At 34.3% G+C, this 27,345-nt stretch overlaps 1 protein-coding gene across 4 annotated transcripts in view; it reads right to left on the bottom strand.

The window, feature by feature from the left end:
• Positions 1 to 27,345, bottom strand: part of LOC103663063 (integrin subunit beta 3 binding protein) — a 62,488-nt gene that overhangs the window by 8,014 nt on the left and 27,129 nt on the right. For 3 of the 4 annotated variants that reach the window (XM_008690783.2, XM_008690784.2, XM_008690786.2), the window contains exons 3-7: positions 20,390 to 20,525; positions 12,228 to 12,297; positions 5,293 to 5,371; positions 4,825 to 4,918; positions 4,293 to 4,352 (exon numbers count right to left, since the gene is read on the bottom strand). In XM_008690783.2, the coding sequence (XP_008689005.1) occupies positions 4,293 to 4,352; positions 4,825 to 4,918; positions 5,293 to 5,371; positions 12,228 to 12,297; positions 20,390 to 20,525 (439 nt within the window). The remainder of the gene's footprint in view (positions 1 to 4,292; positions 4,353 to 4,824; positions 4,919 to 5,292; positions 5,372 to 12,227; positions 12,298 to 20,389; positions 20,526 to 27,345) is intronic. The other variant, XM_008690785.2, reaches the window with a different exon arrangement.

The following is a 27,345-nucleotide window of genomic DNA, read 5'->3' as shown; positions in this document are numbered from 1 at the left end:
CATACATGATAGGTGAATTCTCATCAAGAGCTAAGGACACAGTTGTACATTAATGTAGATTTGTGTCACCAAAACTAATATCTCCATTTTTTTAATCTCCAGCTAAATCAAGAACTTTAAGGCACAGGAAGGAATTTTTGTTGTTTCTTCTAAAACTCATCATGTCTAGACTTCAAACTTCAGTGCTTTAAAAACCAAAGTATTTGTTTGAAAAAAGATACTGTTTAATGTTAAGTTATAAGAAACTAAAAGGGTAGTAGTCTTCTAGGGAGTAAAAGTATTTGGCTGATATGATAAATACTTTTTCAAGACTGAGTGGGGAAAAGAACAACATATTTTTAAGTTAAAAAATACTTCCGTGGGTGGTTAGAATGAAAAGGCAGTATCAAACTATTTTATAGTCTTAGAACAGAAAGAGCTTAAAATTTGTCCTGTAGTCCAAGAATTTGAAAACTTTAAAATCCTATAACCCAGATGAATTTTACAATGTAAGACAGTAAGTTAGCTAAAGAAAACAGAAATGTTAAAGTTTGTGCTTTTCTTTTGAAGGCCACAGCTAGAAATTCTGAAATATTTTGTATTACAAACAGCTGAGACAATCAACTTTTTGAACAATGTAAAGTTCAGATGGTTACATTTCATTTCAAATATGCATACTGCAACCTACACGATTATTCTCAAAACAGATAAAATATGTTTTGGACTAAAGCTAAGTGTCTAGATTTCATATCTTGGCAACTGTTCTACAATTTGCTTACATTCTTTTCAAAAACATTTTGTTTACTGGAAGTACTGGTCATAGACAAACAATGATGGTATTTTTTAATATTTCCAGAAAAAATGAAAATACTAAGTACTATATAATGCCATCTATTGACTTAGGAATATTTGTATCAAGTTGTTGTAAGTAGAGGTTGATTATGTAAAGTAAATAAATTTCATGCCTTACCATGTGACGATAATGTGACATTCCCTCTGCATCAACCCATTGAATGGTCATGTTTTAAATCTTCAGCATAACAAATTAAGAATAATTATGAAAATTCACATCCAAATCTAACAGAAAAAGGACCTTTCATCTCATTATTTTTCTAAGAGTCATAAAGCCAATATTATTAAGGAAAGTGAAGTTAGGCTTACTTCCTAAGTAACTGAAAAAAGAAAGAAAGCCTTCCTCTGTTTAAGAAATCTGTATTTAGCAGAGGAGAGCCTCCTTTATTCATATACTCTATCAAAGCATTCCCTCATTTGCACTGTCCAGTTCTTTCTAAAACTATGAAAATCTCTGTACCTTTTCATGTTATTGTGTATGTTTTAATTTCCCCTGAATGTTACATAAAGCCTTAAGAATGTGTGTCAGATGTCTATTTATTTAAAACACTAGCATGTTATTTTTACAATCATACTGCTCTGCCTGTAATAAAGACTGCGACTGGTGCTAAACAAGCTAGCAGTGACATGGAAAAATAACTAGAACTAGGGGACTGACTCGTAAAGGCAACAACAGCATAAATGTTGGAATTTTCCTGATACTGTCTATCTTAACTATTCCAGGAAAATTTTAAGAGAATCTGAAGGACATTCTTTTGATCGTGAAACAAGTAATTTGTTCTTATTTTCGTTAAGTACCTAATAAAACAAATCTCATACATATTGTGGGAATTATTTTTATATTATATAATTTCTAATATTATAGATTCCCCCAACATTTTAAAATTTAAACAATTCTGCAGAACAGCATAGTAAAAGAAAGAAGTAAAGTAGAAATTTCTATAAAGAGCTAAGGCTAGATCCCCAGATAAGCAACGCATAAAGCAAATTAGTTTGAGATGTCAAAAACACTAGCAAAGTCCTTGTAAAATGAATGTATAAATAAAAAGGGTTGAAAGTTATTAACTCAGCAAAACAATTATATATATGTATATATAAATGTGTTGATGTACATCATCTTTAGTCAAAAACAAAACCAAACCACCAAAATAAAAAAATACATATATTATGAACCAGAGAGAGAAGAGGGAAAAACATTCAGTAAAAACACTCAAACTCAAATTATAAAGGAAATAAGCTTCAATAGATTTTTCAGGCAATAATACTTCAAAAAAAATTAGTTGAAAAGCTAATGAAGATCTGAATACCTCAGGAAATATAAAAGCTAATGTAGCTCTTGCCAAGAAACAGAAATGGAAGATGACATATATTCTAATATATATTTTTATAGCTATTACATATTTTACTTAATCTAAATTCAGTTTTCATTTAAACCACAACATACAATCAATGCTTATTAGAAATTTTAAAACATGATTTAGTCATAGGATCTCCTTTATGCATGAACAAACACTCAGTCCTTAGGGAAAACCTGGTAATGGGCAAGTCAGTTTTAATGCCTTAAAATACTAGAAAATAGTTTTAAGGCTGGTCATGCATAAACACACAAAGAATTGGCATATACTAGATAACTGAAAGGAGATAACTTTTAACACATGGAATATAACTTTAACGTCTTACTAAATATTTAGGGAAGGAAACAATACTTTCAGAAAATTTTTTCTCATTATTAAAGTGGCAATTTACTTATTTATTCTACAATTTTCCCTTCCTCATTTCTCAAAACTTGGTGAAAGCCAACTCTGTAAAGCCTAATTCTAGTCAATTCTAGGAAATTACAGGTTGAAAAAAAATTCACACCACTGGCACAGAATATATAGAAGAAAGATTTCCTCTGGTTTGGAAATAATAAACATTCCAAATTCCCATTATGATCCTCTAAAACTTATGAAGTTAAAAGAGACTGAAACCACTGAAACCCAGCTACACATTATAATCAAGTTTCACAGTATAAGAGAGAAGAGATCTTAAGCCTTTTCTAAGAGCTAACTTCATATTCTTAAATTCTTGGGATCACAGTGGAAGTTAGCTGCTCTACTGAATGGCTCAGGAAACTGGCTCAGCTCTATTCTCACATGAGCTTTGGAGGAGTCCTGCCAGGGCTGTTGCCCTGCATCACGCAGGTGGCCTTTGGAAGTAACAGGGAATCCCAGAACTTTCCACGCAAACTCATCACTGGCTTGTTAAAGATCCTAAATACAGTCTAATATACTAGATTGGTTGAAGTGGTTTCAGTTATGCCTCATATGTTTGAATCTAAAAACTGGGACGACTAGGGGCGCCTGAGTAGCGCAGTCGTTAAAGCGTCTGCCTTCGGCTCAGGGCGTGATCCCGGCGTACCGGGATCGAGTCCCACATCGGGCTCCTCTGCTATGAGCCTGCTTCTTCCTCTCCCACTCCCCCTGCTGTGTTCCCTCTCTCGCTGGCTGTCTCTCTGTCACATAAATAAATAAAATCTTTAAAAAAAAATAAAATAAAATAAAATAAAAACTGGGACGACTAGATGATTTAATTTGTTGTAGGAAGAGGCAACACGGAACAATGAAAAAACCATACTATTTGAGGTTAGACTGGTCCTTAGCTGGAATCTCTGCTCTGACACTTAAGTAGCAGTGTATTTGGCAAGTTACTTAACATTTTTTGTCTTTGTTCCTTATCTATAATGACAATGGTAATAGCTATCTTGCAGAGCTGCTATAAAGATCTGCTGATCCTAGTGTTGGGAACATAGTAATTACTGGTCCTCAATAAATAGTAGTCACCGGTACTCAAAAATGGTAGACTAAAACATGGCTACCCATTTAAAGGCCTGCCTCCACTTACAGAGACTGCAAAATGGCATTCATGTCAGTAATATTAAAATGATCCCTCTTAAGTTGGTCTAAAGGTTTTAATATTTTATAGTCCATGATCATTTTGCTTACTGAGGTAGGGATGTGCATGTGTTATGGGAAAACCCGCTAATTTAGTTTCCCATACTGTGAAACGCTCAGAGGCATATGAGCTCACAGTAGATCAAACATCATTAATGATCTGAAAGTTTTCAGAACACTGGTTACAAAGTAACTTTTTATGCTTTGTGTAATCCTAATTCACCATTAAAAGTTGCTATATATTAATGCATTGTTCCCCCTATTTGTCTATATTCTCAAGAATAACTTTTAATAAAAAGACAATTTAAATCTTACACTGAAAATTGTATTTCAAAAGATATTTTAGAAGTTTTATCATCAAGGAAGTTATCTTATCAGACATGGTCTGCCAAATTCTATAAGGTTTGCAAATGAGATATATGATCTTTTAAAAAGATCACACCAAAAAAGGACGTATGATGATTGGCTTTCAATGGTTGAAATGAGATGAAAGGATCTTTTTATATAAATGAAAACAAAATTCTTTACCTTTGTTGGGAAGTCCTGAACTCTTCTTTTCAAACAGTTTTTGTTCTGTTACTTTTATCACTAAAAAACAAACAAACAAAAACCCCCAAACCAAAACAAAAAAAACTCATGTTAAGAATTAGCATAGAATATGAATAATTTCTCATCCTGGGATAATTTCATGAGAAAAAAATAATTTGAAGTAATACATACAGGTATCAAGTACAAAATGCAATACCTTGTACCTTATTTAAAGAATGAGCACCAGATTTTTAAAAAGCCTGGTTATCAGTTTGCAAGGCATATTCTTTTCCTTCATATTCAACAAGAATCCCTGAAGTAACATATCCTGGTAAAAGATATATGGCTTCTTATTCTCTAAATAATATTTCCATTAATGTCCAGTAGTGCCACATATAAAAAAGTCTTATCAGATTTAAATTTGGGAAAAATTACTAGGTTTATCTCTAAAACTGAAAACATTAGAATATGTATCTACGTTTACAAATAAGGAGTGGAGAGATGCCATTGAAAACTCGTGAATTTTTCTTACTTAGTTCTTTCGTTTTCTGCATTTCTCTGTGTAAGGAACACGATGGACGGGAGATACCAAGGAGACTTTCAAGCTCTCTACTGCCCTCCAAAGCCTAAAAGAAAGACATCTGAAATGAGTTAGGTACTCTACAAATATAATATTACTGACAATCTAGTGAAAATACAGTTTACCGTTTCTTTCATCTGAAAAACTTAAACTCTGTGGTAGGAAATTTAACTTTTTCTGGCAGGTCAACTACTGCAAGCTTTAAAATGTGAAAAAGTCAGATACTTCTAAAACATTATGGTTAATTAATGTTCATATAAGAAAAGAAATTCCCATGAAAAATAAACTAGACATATTCCCTGCAAATTCTTTTTTGGACTGGATTCTCCAATCTGGGGCTTCTTTCCTATTTTCCCTTTTCAAATGGGAAAGTAGACATATGAAAAATTATATGTCCCAAAGGAAAAAAAAAAAGCTAACCTGTATACTGCTTAATTTTTCCATTATTTCCATGATTTCTTCTGATGATTTCTCAACTTTAGATAGCAACACCATGAATCTAAAAATGAAAAAAAAAAATTAGCAAGATCAAGCATTTAAACACAGTAAGTCATTTTCACACCTTTAATTCTTTTTAAGAGATCTTAGATTCAGTTTTCTAATTCTTTTCTTTACAAAGTGGTAAAAGATATAAATGCTCCTCCTTCATTCTTTCATCCCTTTACAAACACAATATATATTATTAACCATCCTGCCTTTGGCATTTTCACGTTCTTTCATTCCCACTGAGCAGGGGGAGAAGATGTGAAGATGTAGTTAGTTGGCTTGCTCCTTTCTCTATCGTACCACTTTGAGAACACTAATATACCATTCTCCTTATTTACCTTGATCTAAGTCTATGAGTCAGTGTTACCCAGTAATTTTTTTTAATAAAAAATAAGTTTTATGGCTTAATATATTTCAGTGTGAAAAAGATTACAAAGGCATTCTTTTAAATTTGAAAACTAAGAAAACATCATTTGTAATCCTATCTCCTGAACATATCTCTAGTTAGCATACAGGAAAAATTCTCTTAGGTTTTTTTAAAACAACTTCTATAACTTTACATCATACTTTCCTTAATATAATATTACATATATATTTTTTGGCCACATCACCCATAGGTTTATAATTTTCAAGGCTGTACAATATTGTACCTAGTAAACATACCAAAGATGATTTAATCATTTCCTTATTATTGAAGTTTTAGTGTCTTTTCCAATTTTATGATCTCATAGCAGTATATCATCTATATCAGTGCAGTTCTAATAGAAATAAAATGTAAGCCACATATGTAATTTAAAATTTTCTAGTAGCCACATTGAAAGAAGTAAAAAGAAACAAGTGAACTTAATTTTAATAATATATTTTATTTAACCAATATATCCAAAGTATTATCATTTCAACACGTAATCAATAAAAATTTTCCATGGGGTATTTTATGCTTTTTTTCAAAATCTAGTGTGTACTTTACACTCATAGCCCATCTCATTTCAGACTAGTCACATTTCAAATGCTCATTAGCCATGTGTGGCTGGCTAGTGACTACTGTTTCAGAGACCACAAATCTCTACTATTGATTTTATGAAAGAAACTAGAAATTCTATTTAAATGCTTTTCAAAATCACATCAGTGTTATCCATTAACATTTCTGTGCTATTAAAAATAAGACTAATATGTTAACTTTTCCTACACAATGAATATGTAGAGTATGTTTCATCCAAGTAAAATATATTAGGTATGGAGAAACACAAGGAATGGAGAAACAGCTTTTATGCAAAAATTAAAACTTATGTGAGGAAAATGGAATTGAAGGTGATCTTTTTTCTTTAAAAAATTTCCCTTATTATCATGTATTTTCAATGAAAAGTCACCTGTCAGAGGCTTTACTTGCTTACCACCTGAACCTCAGTTTGAAAGATAGTGTCATAAAGGAATTCCAGCTCCTTCCATTGAGTTCCAAAAGTCTCAAGGAGCAAGAGGGCTTAAGTGACTCCCACCCAGGGCTGGGAACCTCCAGCTTCCCCTACATTATACCCATGCTACTTACTGCCTCAGGGGGGCAAAGCTGAGGCAAATGAGCTATTTCACCATGAGAAGCGATCTTAAGGGCTCTTTACCTTGCATTCTTTTCCTGGGAGGACTGAAGTGGCAGAGCCTCTCTACACTATCTTACCTACCATACTTTAAGGAACTGATAATACTCCTTGTTGACCCTTATGGAATTTTGTGGGAAGGGAGAGTCCTGCACAGTTGCCATCTTGAATAACTCCAAGGGGCTCTGTTCAGATAGATATGAATGGTGCCCCCAGGATTGTGCACATAGCATCCCCAAAGGACCTGTTAATAATTCTGTTTCTCAAGTTAAAATAGTTATTGAAGGGCTCAGCTAGGCATGTTTTTGACAACCTTGGAAAGCTGTATGGCCTGAGCGTCAAATAACTGGGGAAATTGTTTTCAGAATATCTTCACATGCTTGAGCTGGTTTTGCAGGGAAACTTGTCTTCACGCATGACCAGTAGACTAGTGGACAATTCATCACTCTTCTCATTTTTAAAATTTTATTTATTTGTCAGAGAGAAAGAGTGCAAGGAGGCACAAGCAGGGGGGGCGGCAGGTAGAGGGAGAAGCAGAGCAAGGAGCCTGATGCGGAACTCAATCCACAACCCTGGGATCATTACCTGAGCTGAAGGCAGAAGCTTAACTGACTGAGCCACCCAAGCGTCCCTAAGAAACAGATTCTTAACTAAAGAGAACAAACTGATGGTTACCAGAGGGGAACATTGTGGGGGGGATGGGTTAAATAGGTGATGGGGATTAATTATCATGATGAATATTGGAGTAATGTTTAGAATTGTTGAATCACTATATTGTACACCTGAAAACAACAACAAAAGAGAATTGATCTAAGTAGTTTTGAACACAGTAGTCTGACTACATGCTGTCAAATTAAAGACTTTAAAAAGACTGCAAACAAATCTTGACTGCTTTGCAAGCTTGTTTTTTTTTTTTAATAGATTATTTATTTATTTATTTGACAGAGACAGCCAGAGAGAGAGGGAACACAGGCAGGGGGAGTGGGAGAGGAAGAAGCAGGCTCCCAACGGAAGAGCCTGACGTGGGGCTCGATCCCAGAACGCTGGGATCACGCCCTGAGCTGAAGGCAGACGCTTAATGACTGCACCACCCAGGCGCCCCTGCAAGCTTGTTTTTAATAGTGCTATGAGTGCAGGAATTCTGAAACTATTCTGTGCTCGTGGTAAGATTAAGCAAATGTGAAAATATATTGATGTATTAGGAGCCAAAGATCTACTGACTCTGAGAAGGGGTGCAAATATGGAAAGGGGAAGGCAAAGAAAAACCCTTTATCACTATGAACTCAGGAATTTTATTTTATTTAGTTATTTTTTAAAGTTTTTTTTAAAATTTGACAGAGAGAGACAGCAAGAGAGGGAGCACAAGCAAGGGGAGTGTGAGAGGGAGAAGCAGGCTTCCCACTGAGCAGGGAGCCCGATGCAGGGCCGGATCCCAGGACCCTGGGATCGTGACCTGAGCCGAAGGCAGACACTTAACGGCTGAGCCACCCAGGTGCCCCGGGAACTCAGGAATTTTCAAAAGGCCAACCAATAGAAGGAATGATGGAGTTAGAAAATCACCATTGTATAACCACCTTAGTAGTAACTGACTTAGTAGGGTAGACTACCTTCCCACTGTAGGTGGGCATCATTTAATTCATTGAGGGGCTGAATAGAACAAAATGTGGAGGAAGGAAGGATTGGTTCCCTGTCTGCCTGTTTATTTTTTAAAATTAATTTTTAATTTTTAAAATTTCTTTTATTTTTAATTTTTTTTATTTTTAATTTTTTTTTAAAAATATTTTATTTATTTATTTGACAGAGACAGCCAGTGAGAGAGGGAACACAAGCAGGGGGAGTGGGAGAGGAAGAAGCAGACTCATAGCGGAGGAGCCTGATGTGGGGCTCGAACCCATAACGCCGGGATCACGCCCTGAGCCGAAGGCAGACGCCCAACCGCTGTGCCACCCAGGTGCCCCTAAATTTCTTTTATTTTTTAGAGAGCAAGAGAGTGAGTGGGGCAGTGGGGGAGCTGGACAGGGGGAATGGGAGAGACAGAATTTCAAGCAGGCTCCACAGCCAGCATGGCGCTTGATCTCATGACCCTGAGAACATGACCTGAGCTGAAATCAAGAGTTGGACCCTAATCCCACTGAGCCACCCAGGCAACTTATCCTGCTTGCCTGTTTGAATTGGGACATTGCTCTTCTGCTCTTGAACTGGGATTTACACCATCAGCTCCCCTGCTTGTCAGGCCTTTGGACTTGAACTTGAATTATACCACTGGCTTTCTTGGGTTTCATGCTTGCGGATGGTAGATCGTGGCACTTAGCCTCTCTAACTGCATGAGCCAATTCTTCATAATCAATCTATCTATATATGCAAGTATATATATAACTCATTATCAATACATTTTAATTATTTTTTTAAGATTTCTTTATGAGAGAGAGAGAGAGAGAACATGCGTCTGCGTGCAAGTTGGGGGAGGGGCAAAGAGACGGGGAGAGAGAATCTCCAGCAGACTCCCTGCTGAGCACGGAGCTAATGGGCTTGATCCGAGAACCCTGAGATCATGACCTGGGGTGAAATCAAGAATTGGGCGCTTAACCAACTGAGCCACCCAGGCACTCCAATCATTTTAATTATTAAAAACAATCACATCAATGCCATTTTATTATCATTTAATGTTATATTTTATTACTACTATATTATTATTATTACATATATATGTATCTGCAATTGGTTCTGTTCTCTGGACAACCCTAACCTATACAATTGCCAAAACAAAATATAAAATGCTACGGTCATTTAAAACTGATGTACAAATGTGAAATGTTCAATTTAATTTCAGATTTTCAAAAACCAAGTAGAATTGCTTTACAAGATTATAAAAAAGAAATATAAACAAATGGAACAAATGAAGAACTCATTACTAAAGCTAGTAAAATGGCTTTATTGACTAGGATTGAGTAATTTTATAATAAGTTGAAAAAAAACAATCAGCAAGCCATAATTTTTATCTATTGTAAAATATCTTGGCCTGTCCTTAAACTCACTAACTCCAGTATCAAGTCATGGAGTGAGATAAATAATAGGGATCTTTAGAAATAAATATTGAGAGAAATTAAATAAATACAGGCAAATTCCTAAGTGAACCATAACAAAGGTTCTTGTTCCCTTGCTACTTGAAAGCTCACTGCTATGAGAGCTGTTGTTAAAAATCTGGAGCTGTTAACAAATCGATGGGTTCAGAAGAATAAGAGAAGAAACTACAAAAAGTTAGAATAGCTTATGTGGAGCTGACTGGGGGGAAAACAAGGATAAGTTTGGCTTGCTTACGTGGTATCACTGTTGTTCAAAAAACATTTCCTCCTTCACTGTTTACTTTCATTCCTAGGTTTGTTACACTTCATATAATTATATCAGAAATTCATTTGGTTTAGCAGGTATCTGCTTTCATTTTTTTTAATTTTTAATTTTTAAAATTTAAATTCAATTAACATATAGCATATTAGTTTCAGAGATAGAGTTCAGTGATTCATCAGTCTTATATAACACCCAGGTATCTGCTTTCAAATATAAGATTACACATGCTTCAAAAATTGTTACTTGCCACTTGCTTTCACTGTATGTTCTTTTGTACAATTTATTTTTCTGTGTGTATATATTGCCAATTTTAAAATACATTATATAAGTTAAACAAAAAGAGAATGCTTTCCCTTTTTGGGGGAAAGATATTTATTTATTTTAGAGAGAGAAAGAGAGAGAGAGCATGAGTGGGGGAAGAAGCAGAGGAGGCAGGAGAAAGAATCTGAAGCGGACTCCATGCTGAACGGAGCCCGATGCAGGGCTCAGTCTCATGACACCAAGATCATGACCTAAGCTGAAACAAGGAGTTGGGCGCTTAACCAACTGAGCCACACAGGAACCCCAAGAATGCTTTCTTCTTAACATCTAGTTGAGACTGGTTTCACTGAGGAATGGGAACTTTGCTTTGGAGAAGGAAGGAGTTGTAATTTACAACAAAAATATTTGTGGGACAGGGCACATGAAAATACTTGGAGCTGGGGGATGTGGCTAGGAAAAGCATCTAGTAAAAGCAGATAAAGGGGGTATGATGATATATGTAGGAGATGCCAAACAAAGAAATTTCTTTGTGAAACTCTTCCCTGTGTCCCTGCTGTACTCTAAATGGCATTCAATATTTGTATATTTAAATCTAGACTAGTACTGACTAATACTATAGTTCAGCTACATCATGAAAAAAATAGACTTCTGGGGTTATAATCACAAGTTATAACACTATTTGTATGGTAAATGTACTCTGAATTCTACTCAAATGATTTAAAAAAACATTTTGAAACATAACCTATAACCGATTTCTAAGTTTGGAAAGATAACTTACAACATAAGACCATAAGCTCTCAATAGGTAGAAACTTCCATTTTCTTCATCTTTACCCACCCATCATATTGTGTGACACACAGACGATATAGCTGAAAGGGTAAATGAGCTGAACACATGAACTACTTCAAAAATTTAACCCCCCGTTCTGGTTAATTCAATTTTCCAGCCTTAGTGGATAGATCAAACCATTCTTTCCAAAATATATATGGGAAGTAGATTTTTGTAGATGATATCTTCATTCAAGGCAGCATTGGCTGGCCAATATGGAAAGAGTTGGGTGCTAGCATATAAGCCTCCTGGGTTCCTCTGGATCTCTTACTCTGCTGGCTTCACCGTGTCCCTAGCTCTTGAACCAGCTATTTGTTAGGCACTATGTTCCCAGACAACAGATTACTTTTCCATCCATATAAAATCTAAAAAGGGCATTTTCTTCCTCAGTTTTATCTTAAGCTGGTCTCTTATTCATGGGCTGGGAAACTATGCTCAATGAGTATTAAAATTAAGATATCACAGGGGCGCCTGAGTGGCTCTGTCAGTTGAGTGTCCAACTCTTGGCTTTCTCTCAGGTCATGATCTCATGGTCCTGCATGGGGCTCTGCACTCAGTGGGGACTCTGCTTGAGATTCTCTCTTTCCCTCTCTCACCCCACTTGCACTCTCTCTCTCAGATAAAGAAATAATTTAAAAAATTAAGATATCACATACCATGATCACATGAACACTGCAAAACACATCACAAAATATTTTACTTCTTTAAAAAAGAACACTTCAACTCAGGTATAAACTATTTTTTAATTTTTGCAAATAAATTATTTCTCTTAAATTATTACTTTAAGAAATATGACCCTTTTCTTTCAAGACACATGTGTTTATTATTTCAAAACAACAAACTTACTCATCATTGTCTTTTGTTGTAGGTTCCTTCCTTTTGGTTAAATTGAGGTGACTCAATTTTTTCCTCTTTCCTATATACATGAGATAAAAAGAAGAACTTAAAGTTAAGGGGAAAATTGTCGAATTTTAAATAAAATTTAGATCGCTAAAGTTTAAATAGAACATAAAAAGGTAAACTAATGAAAGGGAAGTAGGAAAAGAAAAAGTATCCTGGAATTTGCTATGGAAAAAAAAATCACTATTATGAATAAACTTTCAATAGCTATTTTGTTTTTTTTTAAATTTCCCAATATCCCAATTTTTTATTCATGATGACTTTATATAGAAAAAAAACAATCTTTACTAGGTAAAGGATACTTTCATAAAATATTTTAATAAAGAATGTCATCTTAAAGTTTCCAGTTTGTATTACTTCACCCCTTTTTTTTGCCTCAAAGTTAACAAGAGGTTGGTGATACGTATATCTACAAAATAGTGAGTTTCTAGTGATGTTACAGTAAAATGAATTTGATTAATGTACCTGACTTTAAATGCATATTGAAAAAAATGCATAATGATTTAGTTAATTCTTGGAAAGATCCTGTGTGTGGGGTTGAAAGGTAAATTAGATTTTATAGCTCTAGTAGAATATGATGTTTGTACTTATTAATGGTCAAATAGATAATTGTTTTATGAGCTCTCTGTTTCCTTGTTGGTTCTCCTGTACTTCATAGTATAGGACATCTTATACTGTAAAATATATGATCTATAATAAGTATTTGAGGACATATCCACAAGAAGATTCTTAATGTCTTACATATACTGGCCTTTAATAAATGTTTATTGAATGAATAAGCAAGCAAATGAATGAATAATCCAAATGTTTTACTATTAATGAAAATAAGTCCAGAGAGATCATTTTTTTAAATGTATAATCGGTGACAACCTCCTTATACCATGTATTTTTATGTTCTATTTGTTCAACAACTGGCACAGGAACTATTACTTGACTCAATGTCCTTATTGTTCACAAATGAAAAACAGATCAAATAAATTTTATTATTTCATTTAACCCAATATACTCAAAATACTATAATTTTAACACATAAAATGATGAGTGAGATCATTCATAGTCTCTTTTTCACACTGTCTTTGATACCTGGTGTATGTTTTACACCTCTAGCACATCTCAGTTCAGATGAGCTGCAATCCAAACGCTCTCTATCTACCTGTATTGGAAAGTAGAGCTCTGTGTAATACTGCAGGAGGATCCGATACTTCTAGATGAAATTGAGTACACAAATAACACAAGGGCAATTTCTCTAAATTTTTAAATGTAATTTATTAACATATTAATGTACTGTCTGGAACAGACTTTCCAGTGCTGGTTTACACTTTTTTCTTCACTTAATTTTTATTCCATTACTCTTACTTGCTCCTATTACTAGGGGAAAAGCTTATTTAAAGTATATTTTCTGTTCTCTAATATTTATAATTTCACTAAGTAGTTTCCGAAACATAAACAATAATTTCCCTCATTGTTACTTTGGATTTTATGGCTTCTCTCAAAACAAAAACAAAAACAAAAACCCAAAAACGACTATATCATAACTAAACTATCTCAAAATAGTCTTTAATTCTAAAAAGAGAAAAACTTGTGATTTAGAGATCTTGCTAAAATACTACTTATCTCTATTGTTTACTAACTTTTCATTATTTGACTTGTCTATATCCTTAAATTCCAAATAGTAAGAGTTTATTTAACAAAGGATTAAGGGAAAAATAGTAACAATATTTTATTTATGATTTTAGAGAACTTTGAGGAAAAAGTCTATTAAAATCCATCTCTTAAAAAAAAAATCAAGCTGGATATGAAATCCCATGATACACATTAAACCTTATTTTCAGAAAATCTTTGCCTAAAGGTTAATACTAATTTCCTGAATTTTGTGCTATGCTGTCTGCATTCAATAAAGCTCCACAATTAAATATTAAAATTACTTTGTTCCTTTAACTTGTAATTAATTTTCACATTTTAGCATCATCAGTCAATAAAGTTAGGAGAAATAGTAAAAGAATGCTTTATTTGAATTTTCGCCACGTGTTCAATGCCTGCTGAAAACATTTTTATTATTGTAAAGGGATCAGATATCTTATTCTGTAAAATGTAATCGATAGCATGAATCTCAATCTTCTCATGGAAGGACTTACGTTTCTAATATACTTTCCAATTGTTAAATAGGAGGAGTTTTAGTATCTCTAAGAATAATACTTGGATCAGTTATCAGAGACTGTTTGGACTCTAATATATCATTAGGAGTATTCCAGTTACTGGGGTGCCTTGGTGGCTCAGTTGGTTAAGCATTCAATTTTCTTGATTTTGGTTCTGGTCATGAATTCAGGGTTATGAGATGGAGCCCTGCATTGGGCTCCATGGCTTGGGATTCTCTCACTCCCTCTCCCTCTGCCCCTCCACCCCTTCCCCTAAAAAAAGAAGAAAAAAGAAAGAAATTCCAGTTACTCACTTCCTTGATTTTCATTTCATTCTATTAGCAATTAACATACAGCAAACAGGGGCAGATTCTATATGGACTTTTTCTTGCTAGGTTATGTATAACAAACAGTTGTATATGTGATTCACCAGTTTCACAAAACACTGGTGAAAAATGTACCATCACTGAATCTGGGCTACATTCAAAACTGTATTTGGACTTTCCAGGAAGCCTCAGGGAGCCTCTTCTCTAACTAATGAAGATAACTTTCAACAGATCATGATGTTTAGAAGTACAATCAATGGCCACATAATTTATCCAAGGCCCTAAAGCTAGTAAGTGGCAGAGTCAGGATCTAAACCCAGGCATCTGGCTACTAAGATTGTTCTCTTAACCAGGATGCTATGCTTCTTTAAACAGTTTTAGGCTGGTATCATACTGCTTCTAGATACATATAGTCTACAGATAGGCTACATCGTACACATCATTTGGTCCCAAACCAAAAGGCATGAGATGGAGAAAACCTTGACCCAGAGAGGTTCACGTGATTTGTCCAAGGTGTTATACACTGGTTAGTAACTTTTTTCCAAAAGAGTTATTGCCAGATCAAGTTGGAGCCTGTAGGCTAAGAGGCAAATAAAATCATGTTATTCTTTTTTTTAAAAATGTGTATTTATTTATTTGAGAAAGAGTGAGCAGGTGAGAGTGGGGAGGTGGGGTGCAGAGGGAGAGGGAGAGAGACACCCAAGCAGACTCTGGGCTGAGCGGGGAGCCTAAGGCGAGGCTCGATCTCACAACCCTGAGATCTCCACCCGAGTGGAAACTGAGTCCAACACCCAGCCTACTGTGCCACTGAGGCACCCTGAAATCATGTTATCCTTTTAATTAACCAAATTATTATTATTAAACAAGAGTGGAGAGTGAATAACCTCCTCAGAGCACCAGTTCATGAAAAATAACAATGTTAATGGTTACTTTTTTAAAATTCAAAATACCTTTATTGAGTCCCATGGAAGAAATGTAATATTCTTAAAAATATTTTACCTATATTATTGAACAGAAAGGTATCAATGAGAAAATTGGAATTGCTTTTTAGCTACTAATACATTAATATTTGAGAAGAAGAATGGTAAGTTTTAAAATCTTTCATCCAAATTAGATTGTGGACCACATTAAGAAGCATTTGGCTCATATATCTCAAACTTCTCATCATATATTTAAGCTGATAGTAATTTATCAGCTCTTTTGAAATACATATTATCTGTTCCTTCTCCCACTTAAAAAGAAATCAGTCTTGCCAGAGGTCTACCATTTGATTAGTCTTTTCAAAGAACAAGCTTTTGATTTTGTTGCTTTTCTTTGTCATTGCCTTGTTTTCTATTTAATAATTTATTTCTATTTAATACTTTATATATTTTACTATTTCCTTTCTTGTATTTTTTGGGGTTCGTTCTATTCTTTTTCCATCCTTCTGAGTTGAAAGCTTGGCTTATTAGTTTTCAGTCATTCTTCCTTTCTAAATATATGCATTTTTAAGTATAAAATTTCCATTAAGAACTATTTTAGTATAATGCAGTATTTAGGTGTAAAGTTTTTCTGTAAGTTTTTTGTTGTCATTACCATTCAATTCTAAATGTTTTATACTTTCCATTATGATTTTTCTGAACAATAAATTATTTAGAAGGTTCTAGGTTTCCAAACATGCGGGCTAAAATTTTTAAAGGGCTGCCTTTTTTTATTGATTCCTAACTGCACAAAATTTTGGTCAGAGAATGTGACAGGAATTTTATACGTTGAGACTTCTTTGTGCTCCTAGCAGAGGAGCCTGATATGGGGCTTGATCCCAGGACTCTGGGATCACGCCCTGAGCCGAAGGCAGACGCTTAACGATTGAGCCACCCAGGAGCCCCTAAATTGTTATATTTTTGTAAAAGTTTTAGGTCAGCTTTATTATGTGTTGGGTATTACACTTGTTTGACCATAGCTCATTTGATCATGCTTGCTAGCTATGTTCAAACTGTTTATATCCTTCCTTTTATCTATTTCATCAGTTTCTGAAAGAGGTACTTTAAAATTTACTATAATTAGGGATTTGTGAGTCTCTCCTTATAATCTTGTCCTATTTCATTATGTTTTGTTTTTGTTTTAGATGCACATAGTTTCAGGATTCTTTTTCTAGTGGTGACTTTTTCTTTCTCTCACTGTATAGATTCCTATATCTTCAATAAGGCTTTTTTGCCTTAAAGTCTATTTTCGTCTATATTAATATTCTTATACTGGCTATTAATTTTTTTAAAATTAATATTAGCTTTGTTTTTTCTATCCCTTTACATTTAATCATCCTATGTCTTTTCTTAAAGCCTAAATAATGATATTAATAAAAACAGCTAAATACATATTGAAAACTTACTACATGTGAGGCACCATTCTGCGTGCTTTTTGTGTATTACTTATTTAATTCTCACAACAATCCTGAGGTAGATACTATTATTTTCCCCATTTAACAGGTCAGTAAATGAAACAAAAAACAAAAGACAACAATTATAAAGTCAGTTAACAGATGTTCTTCTGCTCCCTAATAATTATAAGAATCTTAAAACTCTTTAGCTTCTTCCTGCTCCCTCATCAGTATTCCATGCTATTATAGTCTATTATTTGTTTTAACCCCGTCTCAAATTGTTTGTCTTTTGCTTTATAGTCAACAGAATTTGTAGTCACATTTTTGAAATTAGATTTATAATTAAATTTACCAACATGTTTGCTAATTTATTTTTTTACCATTGCTCTTCGCATTCCATTCCTTTACCTGAGGCTCCATTTACTTCTACAAGTATATTTTTTAGTAATCCTTCAGGGGGTATCTGTGAATGGTAAAGTCTCTCAGAATTTGTCTGAAAAAATTTTTATTTCATCTTCACTTCCTGAGTAAAAAAATTCAGCTGTGATTTTCAGTTGGTATTCTTCTACTTCCTGCTGAAGTCTGTTCATATAGATAAAAAGTCTACTATCAGTCTGTCATTTCCTTGTGGGTTATATGTCTTTTCTCTGGTGGACTTTAAAATTTTCTTTGTCTTTGACAGTTTGCAGCTTTACCATGATATGACTAGGTGTGGATTTGCTTTCATTCATCCTGCTCAGACTAAGCATGCTACTGCAACCTGGAAATTTTCTTTCCTTAACCGTGAAATTGAAATCATGAAAAATTGATAGTCCTTTTATCTTAGAATACTGCCTCAGCCCATTCTCCTTATTTCCTCCTTGTGGAACTCCTATTTGACATATGTTGGAGCTTCTTATTCTATTTATCATTTTTCTTTACCAATTATCATATTCTCCATTTCTTTATCTCTGTGTTATTACATTGCTACAGTCTGGTTGATTTTTACAGACCTATTGTCTAATTCACAAATACCCTCTTTGACTATGCAAATTTATTGTTTATCCTTCTACTTTAATTATTAAATAATAAGTCTGATGCATCTTTCCTCTTTACTGAAAAGCAAAATAGTTTGGAGAAATTTGCTAAGGAGTAAGGGAGGGCAGCAATATAATGACAACACACACAAATGTACATAACAATGAGAAATATACATGATGATAAGTAAATAAATATATATCTCTCAAAAGTATAAACTGGAATCACTTACCCCGTTTTTGGGCCACATGTAGAGTCTAAGTAGAGTTCCGGAAGATTTAGAAACAGATTTTTCTTTCTTTTATAAGTACAAATGTATTTAAATATAGTATTAAATCATCTGTTCACATAGTACACAGTTCAAATGCATATAGAAAGTACATATAAATACCTAGAGGAAGAGTATCCCAGGAGGAATTCAGGCTGAAAGACCCGTAAGTGCAATGACCTTGTGGCAGGAAGGGGTTTGGCGTGATTGATGAATACAAGAAAGTAAGAGTTGTTAAAGTAGTATAAACATGGGAGGGTAGTAGAAAGGATAGACGAGGTGGTCAGGTATTTGATGATGTACGGCCTTAAAAGTCATGATAAGGTTTTGAATTATTTCCTAAGTGTGATGGGAAGTGAACTGTGCTTAAAATGCCCCTGAAAATGCTATTTAAAATAAGTGCTTATTTAAGTTGCATCTTATGTTTTGTACAATATTTAAAAACTGACAATTGCTAATAGAAGTTATGAGATCATTTGGAACTTAAATTACTTCATAAGAGTCAGGCTTAATTATTTCTAAAACATGTATAAGACGACATATTAGGACAAGCAATGTAATGATTACAAATGACATAATATAAGATCCTAGAGAATTCTCCTATGTTGAGACTTTTGTATGTGAGATATATATATCAAAGAGTATATGAAACATATATAAGTACAGTTTAATGAACCAGTATAACCACTATATAAGTTAAAAAATAGAATATTACCAGTATCCGAGGAACCTTTGCTATATGGCTTTTTTAAAAAGAGCTTACTTAGTACTATAATCTGTGATAATTATCCACTTAAATGTCAACTGGAATCATGTGACCAATCTTTTTATGGGCAAAAAAAAATCCCTTAAGTCCATATTTAATTTCAATATGGAAATTGAGTACGTATCCACTTAAAATCTATTCATATTTCAGTATAGAGATGTACCATCTCTAAGGCACTAATTTTTAATTTTAAACAAAAGATATATTAAGTGTATTAAAAACAGATAGAGCTTGAAGAAAATGTATACATCTTCATATATTTTTGTGAAAGCAAACCTAATAGTAATAGCTTTAAGATAAAAAGCATTTGATTAGAGTAAAATAAAAGTCATTCGAAAGTTTAAGATCTCATTATGGGTTTCATTACAACAAATTAGGTAAAATGAGATTTCTTTGTTTCTGTGTAGCTTCTAGTATATTCTTAGCACTCAATAAATGTTAAACAATAAAATATGAATTAGGCTAATCACAGCACATCTAAAATATATTTTATTAAATTTGAGCCTACTTAGAATTTTATATTATAGAAACCTGACATGTCACTGATTCATGACCTTTTGCAATATTAAAAATTAAACCTATGAAATATAGATTCATATATCTTTTAAATAAATATTTTAGCAATAAACTACAAGAGAACAAGAAATATGCATGGTCAAAATTAAACTAACGATATTTTAAAATAAAGAATTTCATATTAAAATTAGGTTATTCTCTAGTGGAAAACTCTACAAATTTTTTGGCAAATGCATTTAAGATAGTAAAGGAAAAGAAGGGAATGAAATACAATAAAAGCAAGCTATATAAAGATAAATGAAATGTGGATAAAACTAAATGGACAACAAGAATAAAAATAACATTTGGAAGTATCTCTCTTAAACTACAGTACAGCAGTACCTGAATTATATGCCCTTTAATTTATGCACATGATGGATAGCTTGTTAAGGGGTATATCTGTAACCATTATAATTGATAGTAGCTGAAAGCAGTCAGACCATAATTTCTATTTAATGGATGGGATAGTAAGGGAACAAAGTATACAGTAGCATTTTAAAATAAGTGCCTAGAAAGTTTACATTTATGTCCAAAGTAGTACCTATATTCTAGCCTTCTTTATGTTGAATTCCTCAAGAAAAAAGAAAGAAATCAGCTGCAGGAAGATCCATATATTATTAAATAAAAATTCTGATTAACCAATAACTAGAAAAATATTACAATAAATGGAAAAGAATGTTCAACTAACCATTTGATGGTTCATTTTTGTGCTCCTGTTCTTTAGAGCTTGCAGGAGAAGCAAATGGGCTCATTTGACAAGTTCCAGTTGTTGGAGAATAAGTTGTAATACTTTTCCTCCTCGTGATTTTTGAAGAATCAAATGACTGAAAATAAATATTAATTTGAGACAAAAATACTTATGTTTAGTTCTTTGAGAATGCCTTTTAAAACTTCTAAAATTCAAACCAGTATTATTTTCCTTGCTCTTTCTTTTCAGATTTTAAATACACTCAATTATCACCTCCAAAATGAACATGATCTTTCAAGTTTTGTAGATATTTCAGGTCTCCACACCGTTTAGGGCATCTCAATTTGATATTTGTGAAAATTTAATATTAAAGGTTTACTACCTTCTGAGATGGTATTTCCAAACATTTTAGAGATGGCTGACTCTTCCAGTTATATCCTGACGTTTGCTGTCTGCTGAACCTTAAGTATAATTATGGGGCTAGGCCAAGGAAACTCTCAGAAGTTTCTCGTAGTAAAACCCACAAGAAAATCCTAGAAGGTATATGTGCTTTCTTACACCTTCAAAAAGTTGCTCTGACACAGTGACTTGTCTTAGGAATAACCAAAGTAATGTTCAAACAATTGAGTATAACATTTAAGGCCCTTGAGAATTCGGCCTATCCTACAGGATATCCTCCTATCCTCTCCTGTGTGTTCCTACACACCTTGTGCATACCTCTAATATTGGAGACTACTGTCTCCAATAAAATTAAAAATTATCTTAATAATTTTTTACATTTCTGTCTGCCCCATTAAAATCTGAATTCCTAAAAATAAATTTCTTCATCTTTGTACCCTAGAACTCAAAAATGTGTAATGAATGAATGATGTGAAAGGACAGTCCAGTAACCTTGGCCAAGCCACTCTGAATTCATTCATTTGTTCATTAGTTCATTCATCTAATATGAAATGACACATGTGGTACCAGTCACTTAGATTATACACATTTGGGCCTCAGCTCATTCTGTGATCCTAGGCTGGAATGCCCTTTCTTTCCTTCCCCAGGATCAAATCTTTCTTTGGGTTAGGTCCCATTTATGATCCACTTCCTCCAAAAATCCATTATCACACTATTAATTGCTTGCTCTGAATTTCTTTTCTTTTTTTTTTTTTTAAGATTTTATTTATTTATTTGACAGAGATAGAGACAGCCAGCGAGAGAGGGAACACAAGCAGGGGGAGTGGGAGAGGAAGAAGCAGGCTCCTAGCGGAGGAGCCTGATGTGGGGCTCGATCCCACAACGCCGGGATCACGCCCTGAGCCGAAGGCAGACGCTCAACCGCTGTGCCACCCAGGCGCCCCGCTCTGAATTTCTTTTAAACTGTTTTCTGTAATGCCTACTGATCACCCAGCGCTTACGAACTAATGTGTACAAAGAAAGAGAACAAATTGTTCTGGCCTCATAAACAGCAGAGAAGAGGTTGTAACGGTAGTATGGGTGCTACAAAAATTAAGAGGAAAGGGAAAAATCAAAGTGGGCTGCAGTAATTTTACAGAAGGATTCTTGTGAGGAGGAAGTAGGTAAGGCTTAGATAAGCAAAAATGAAAGGTATGAAAAACCTGAAATTTAGAGGTGCTACAGATGGCATAGGCTGGAATGGGGGATAAAAAAAGGTCTGAAGGCTTATGATGTTACTAACATTGTAGAATTAAACTTTAGTGTGGTAGCTGACTTGAAATAGTTATATAATTCTCCATTGTCAATGATTCTTTATTTCTAAGACATCCTGGCAGAAATAGTGGCTGTGTCACCTTTTTCAATAATCTTGGTATTAGTTCCAGAATCTATAGCATCAATCTTTTTTTTTTTTTTACAGTTAAGGTTTTAAATGATAAATACTTTTTCATATTGGGGAAACAGAAGGCTTTCCATTCTTTATTTTATGTATCCATAGTAGCCACAAATGTAACCAATATCTTTTTTAAAAATCAAACTATAATATCAAGCTATAACTCTAAAGCAATCTTTTTTGTAGGGTGAAAAGGTTTTAAGTCTCTTTATCAGGTGGTTATTATTACCTTTCCATCTTGAGTTTTCACCTGTTTATATGTATTCAGTCATAAACTATGACATTTATCCAATCTTACCCTACCTTTCCAAGAATTTATTGCCCAGAACTATTTCACTGTGTATGTACAAGAAATGGAAGTCACTACACTAATGTACATTTATGTCAATCTGTTTTCCTATTTACCAAAAAATTATTTTTTCCAATTGCCAAATATCTAAACATTACAACTATAGATCATACATTTCTCCTTGAAAACCATTTTCTAGCTTTCATAAAATACATCTGTGTGTGTGTGTGTGTGTGTGTGTGTGTGTGTGTATTTCTTTTCCCCCTCACTTTAAAATACTGAAACTTCTTGGAACAGGGGAGAGGAGGGGAAAAATACTGAGGCTTCTCTTCTGCTTTCTGTTTTTGGCCATCTCTGTTAGTTAAGAGGAAAAATGTCTGTCTACAATTACCATACAAAGAGGAAAAAATGAAAATCTACCTTCCCCTACTATCCCACTAAATGTTCTTCAGTAAATAAAACATTTTTATACACCTGACTACGGATATACGCAAAGGCATAATCTTCTTCTCTAAGATTTTTTTTCCCTCTCAAAGTTTTATCAAGGTCCTCTAACTTTAAAACCCCGAAGATGCTTAAAAGTGATCCTAGAACCTATGGGATCCTAAAACCCATACCAGGAACAGTTAAGACTGGGATTTCAGGGAAGACTGAGCTACTAATTGAGAAGTCCAGCACTCTTTCCACTCAGCAATGAGGAGTGCTAGCTACCAGATCCTTTAGAAAACAGAGGAAGAAAAAGTGAGAAGACTAGATTTGGCTAGAGAAGGGAAGGAATTCAGGATGTGAATAAAATTAGGGACAGAGAAATCAGTAAAGTCACAATTGTATAATAATTTATAACTGCTTATAATATTCAGTGACTCTAAACTTAGAGATATTTAATGCCACTATTAAAAAAGACTAATGATCAGCCCAAACACCACTGTACTTTTTGTAAAGTGGTCAAACCTTGTATACTAGCAAAACTAAAATTTGGGCATTGATTTTTCTATCTAAAAAAAGAAATGAATGTTCGCTTCATAATTTCAAATATAGATGACATTCTCCTTCAATATCTTTCACAAATTGTAGCTTGCTTTCTCACTTTGTTTAAAGCATATTCTACCAAAAAGGTGCCTGTATTGCATTGATTTTTACCTATTATAAACAATCTAGAAAGTACTAACTAAGGGTTCTTTCGGGATGAAATATAATGGAAAGGATCTGCTATTATTATTATGAAGTACTACCCCATGCTATCAGTGAAATATTTAAAACACAGGTACTATAGACACTTGGATAGCCAGAAACAAAATTAGGGCAACTAAAGGGAGATAAATTTTTATAACCTTACACTGGTTAATTAGGTCATTGGAATGTCTTACCTAAGACATTATTACAGATTACTAGTACTATTATGGAATTTATATTAAAATACTCTAAATACTAGCTGTCTCAGGCACTTTTCACAATTTGGGTACAGGGTTCTCAGAATAGTCCTAGAGATCAACTAACTTCCTATCAGCTACCATGATTATCATCCTTAATGTTTCTAATAATGCTGGGGTTTCGTTGTTATTTGTAATATACTTGTGGAAGCAAAAGCATTTTGCACTAATCTCATTGATCTTACAGGGATAGTGGAGAAAGAATATAACCAATATATTAGATCTATGGTGATAGGAATGTTCTATTTCTTGATTGGGTGTTTGATACACAGGGGTATACATTTGTTAAAACTCATTGGATTGTACACTCGAGATCTGTGGCTTTAATAATATATAAATTTTCCTTTGATAAAAAATTTTAATAGGAAAAATAAAACACTGGCTAAAAAAGTTGATATACTGGTGTTTCTATTTGTATTCATTATTGTTTCACAATTTAAAAATATTAAAATACTATTTTTTTTAAAGATTTTATTTATTTATTCGACAGAGAGAGACAGCGAGAGAGGGAACACAAGCAAGGTGAGTGGGAGAGGGAGAAGCAGGCTCCCCACCGAGCAGGGAGCCCGATGTGGGGCTCAATCCCAGGACCCTGTGATCAGGACCTGAGCTGAAGGCAGACCGCTTAATGGCTGAGCCACCCAGGTGCCCTGAGAGAATCTTTAAGTAGACTCCGCACTGAGTGCAGAGCCCGATGCAAGGCTCGATCCTACAACCCAGAGAGCACGACCTGAGCCAAAACCAAAAGTCGGACACTTAACTGACTGTGCCATACAGGTGCCTCTAAAATGTTAATTTTAATATTAAAGATAACACTATTCTGTAACTCTCTTGCATGTAACTCTCGAGATTTAATGAAATATTTTCATGGCTGTTTCCCATCATTCCTTCAAATATCCTCATATTTTTCAGAATATAAAGTGAATTCCACCTCAAATATATTTTTGTCTGTTTATTAAAGTATGATTTACCTACATTAAAATGCACGGATCTTAAGTGTTCAGCTTGAGGAGATCTGACAATTGTATACTCTGATGCAACTACCACACAAGATACAGAACATTTCAACCATCTCCGGTTTCCTTGTACACCCTTCCACCCAATTTCTACTTTCTAGCCCATAGGCAACCACTTTCTAATTCCTATAATCATAGATACCTCTGCCTATCCTTGAACTTCATATAAATTAAGTATGTAACTTTTGGTTTTGGTTTCTTTTGTTCAACACGTTTTTGAGATCATCTACATTGTTGTATGCGGTAGTAGTGTGTTCCTTTTTATTGCTGAATAGTGCTCCTTTGTATAAATATACCAGAATTTGTTTTTCCACTCTCTGATTGAAAGAGATTTGGAATATTTCCAGTTTGGGGCTATTATGAATTAAGTTGCTAAAACCATTCTTGTAGGGGTGCCTGGGTGGCACAGTGGTAGGGCATCTGCCTTCGGCTCAGGATGTGATCCTGGCATTCTGGGATCGAGCCCCACATCAGGCTCCTCTGCTGGGAGACTGCTTCTCCCTCTCCCGCTCCCCCTGCTTGTGTTCCCTCTCTCGCTGGCTGTCTCTATCTCTGTCGAATAATAAAAAAAAAATCTTTAAAAACATTCTTGTAGATGTTGGGACGCCTGGGTGGCTCAGTCAGTTAAGCCTTGACTGCGGATTTCAGCTCAGGTCATGATCTCATGAGTCATGAAATCCAGCCCAGGTCAGGCTCCACAGACTCAGCTGGAAGTCTGCTTGAGATTCTCTCTTTCTCCGCTCCCTCCACTCACAAGCATGCTTTCCCTCTCTAGAATAAATAAATAAGTTTTTAAAAAAAATTCTTGTACAGGTCTTTTGTGGATATGTCATTTTATTTCTTTGGGAAAGCTAGGAATGGAATTGCTAGGTTATAGGATAGACAGAGATTTATACTCTCTATATAAAATAAAAGCTAGAGTTCTCCAAAATATTTGTGTCATTTTAAATTCCCATCAGTAAAAGAGAGTTCCAGCTGCTCCACATCCTTATCAATCTTTTGCACTGTTTTAGTCATTCTCATGTTTGTTTGTTTTTTTAGATTTATTTATTTATTTAAGAGGAAGAGCACTAGTGGCGGGGAGGGGAAAAGGGAGAAAGAGAAGAAGCAGACTCCCCACTGAGTGGGAGCCCAACACAGGGCTCAATCCCCAGACCCCAAGACCATGACCTGAGCCAAAGGCAGACACTGAAATGACTGAGCCACCCAGGTGCCCCCTCGTACTTTTTTTTTTTTTTTAAAGTAATCTCTACTCCCAACATAGGGCTGGAACTCAGGACCCTGAGATCAAGAGTTACAAGTTCTAAAACTTGAGCCAGCCAGGAGCCCCTAGAGCTGTTGTTTTTAAAAGCCATTCTGTTTTGCTATTTAGTTCTTCTAGTGGGTGGGAATGGTATTCATTTGTGGGTTTCATTTGTATTTCCAATGATAAATGATGTTGAACACTTTTTCATGTGCTAACTGTCCATTTAAATATTTTTTTGTGACATGTTGGTTCAAGTTTTTGTACATTTTTATTGTACTTTTTATTATTTATTTATATATTATAGACACAAGTCTTGTCAGATAGATGCATGGCAAATATTTTCTTCTCAATCCCTGACTTGCCTATTCATTTTCTTAATCATGTCTCTTGAGGAGCAAAAATTTTTAATTTTGATAAAGTCTACCTTAACCTTATCTTCTATAGTTAGTACCTTTTCTGTTGTATGAAATTTTGCCTACTTTAAGTCTCAAAGATAATATCTTATATTTCCTTCTTGAAGCTTGATGCTTTTAGTTTTTACTTTATGCCCATGACACTTCTTGAATTAATTTTTGTGTAACAAGTGAGATAAAGATAGAGATTATTTTTTATCCATATGGATATTTAAAAGACTTTCTTTGTTCCTATTAAATCAACCCAATATTTAAAAACATTTCATGGGCACCTGGGTGGCTCAGTTGGTTAAGGGTCTTGTGAGTTTGGCTCAGGATATAATCCTGGAGTCGTGGGATTGAGACCTACGTTGGGCTCCTTGCTCAGTGGGGAGTCTGCTTGGGATTCTCTCTCTCCCTCTCCATTTGCTCCTTCTCCCCCCTCAAATAAATAAATCTTTAAAAAAAAATGAAAACATTTCATAAATTTAGTCAACTGTTAAGATAATATGAACCAAAAAGAGTATTAGAAATTAGATTTTGCCAAATAGAATGAAGATTCATAAAGTGTTTAAGTAATTACACTACAGGAAAAACAGCTGTGTTATATGGAAGGAAGACTGGGCTCATGTAATAGTTTTGCTGTGTCCTAGCTGTGTGTGCTATTGCGGGTATACCACCTACTCTGAATTGTAGTTTCCTCATCCAATCTAGCATATCACTAGAATATTAATGCCTACATGACATGGAGG

The sequence above is a fragment of the Ursus maritimus genome, unplaced genomic scaffold, assembly GCF_017311325.1.
Source record: "Ursus maritimus isolate PB19 unplaced genomic scaffold, ASM1731132v1 scaffold_12, whole genome shotgun sequence".
Lineage (NCBI taxonomy): Eukaryota > Metazoa > Chordata > Mammalia > Carnivora > Ursidae > Ursus > Ursus maritimus.
The sequence above is the reverse complement of the archived record's forward strand: the minus strand, read 5'-3'. Positions and strand labels throughout refer to the sequence as shown.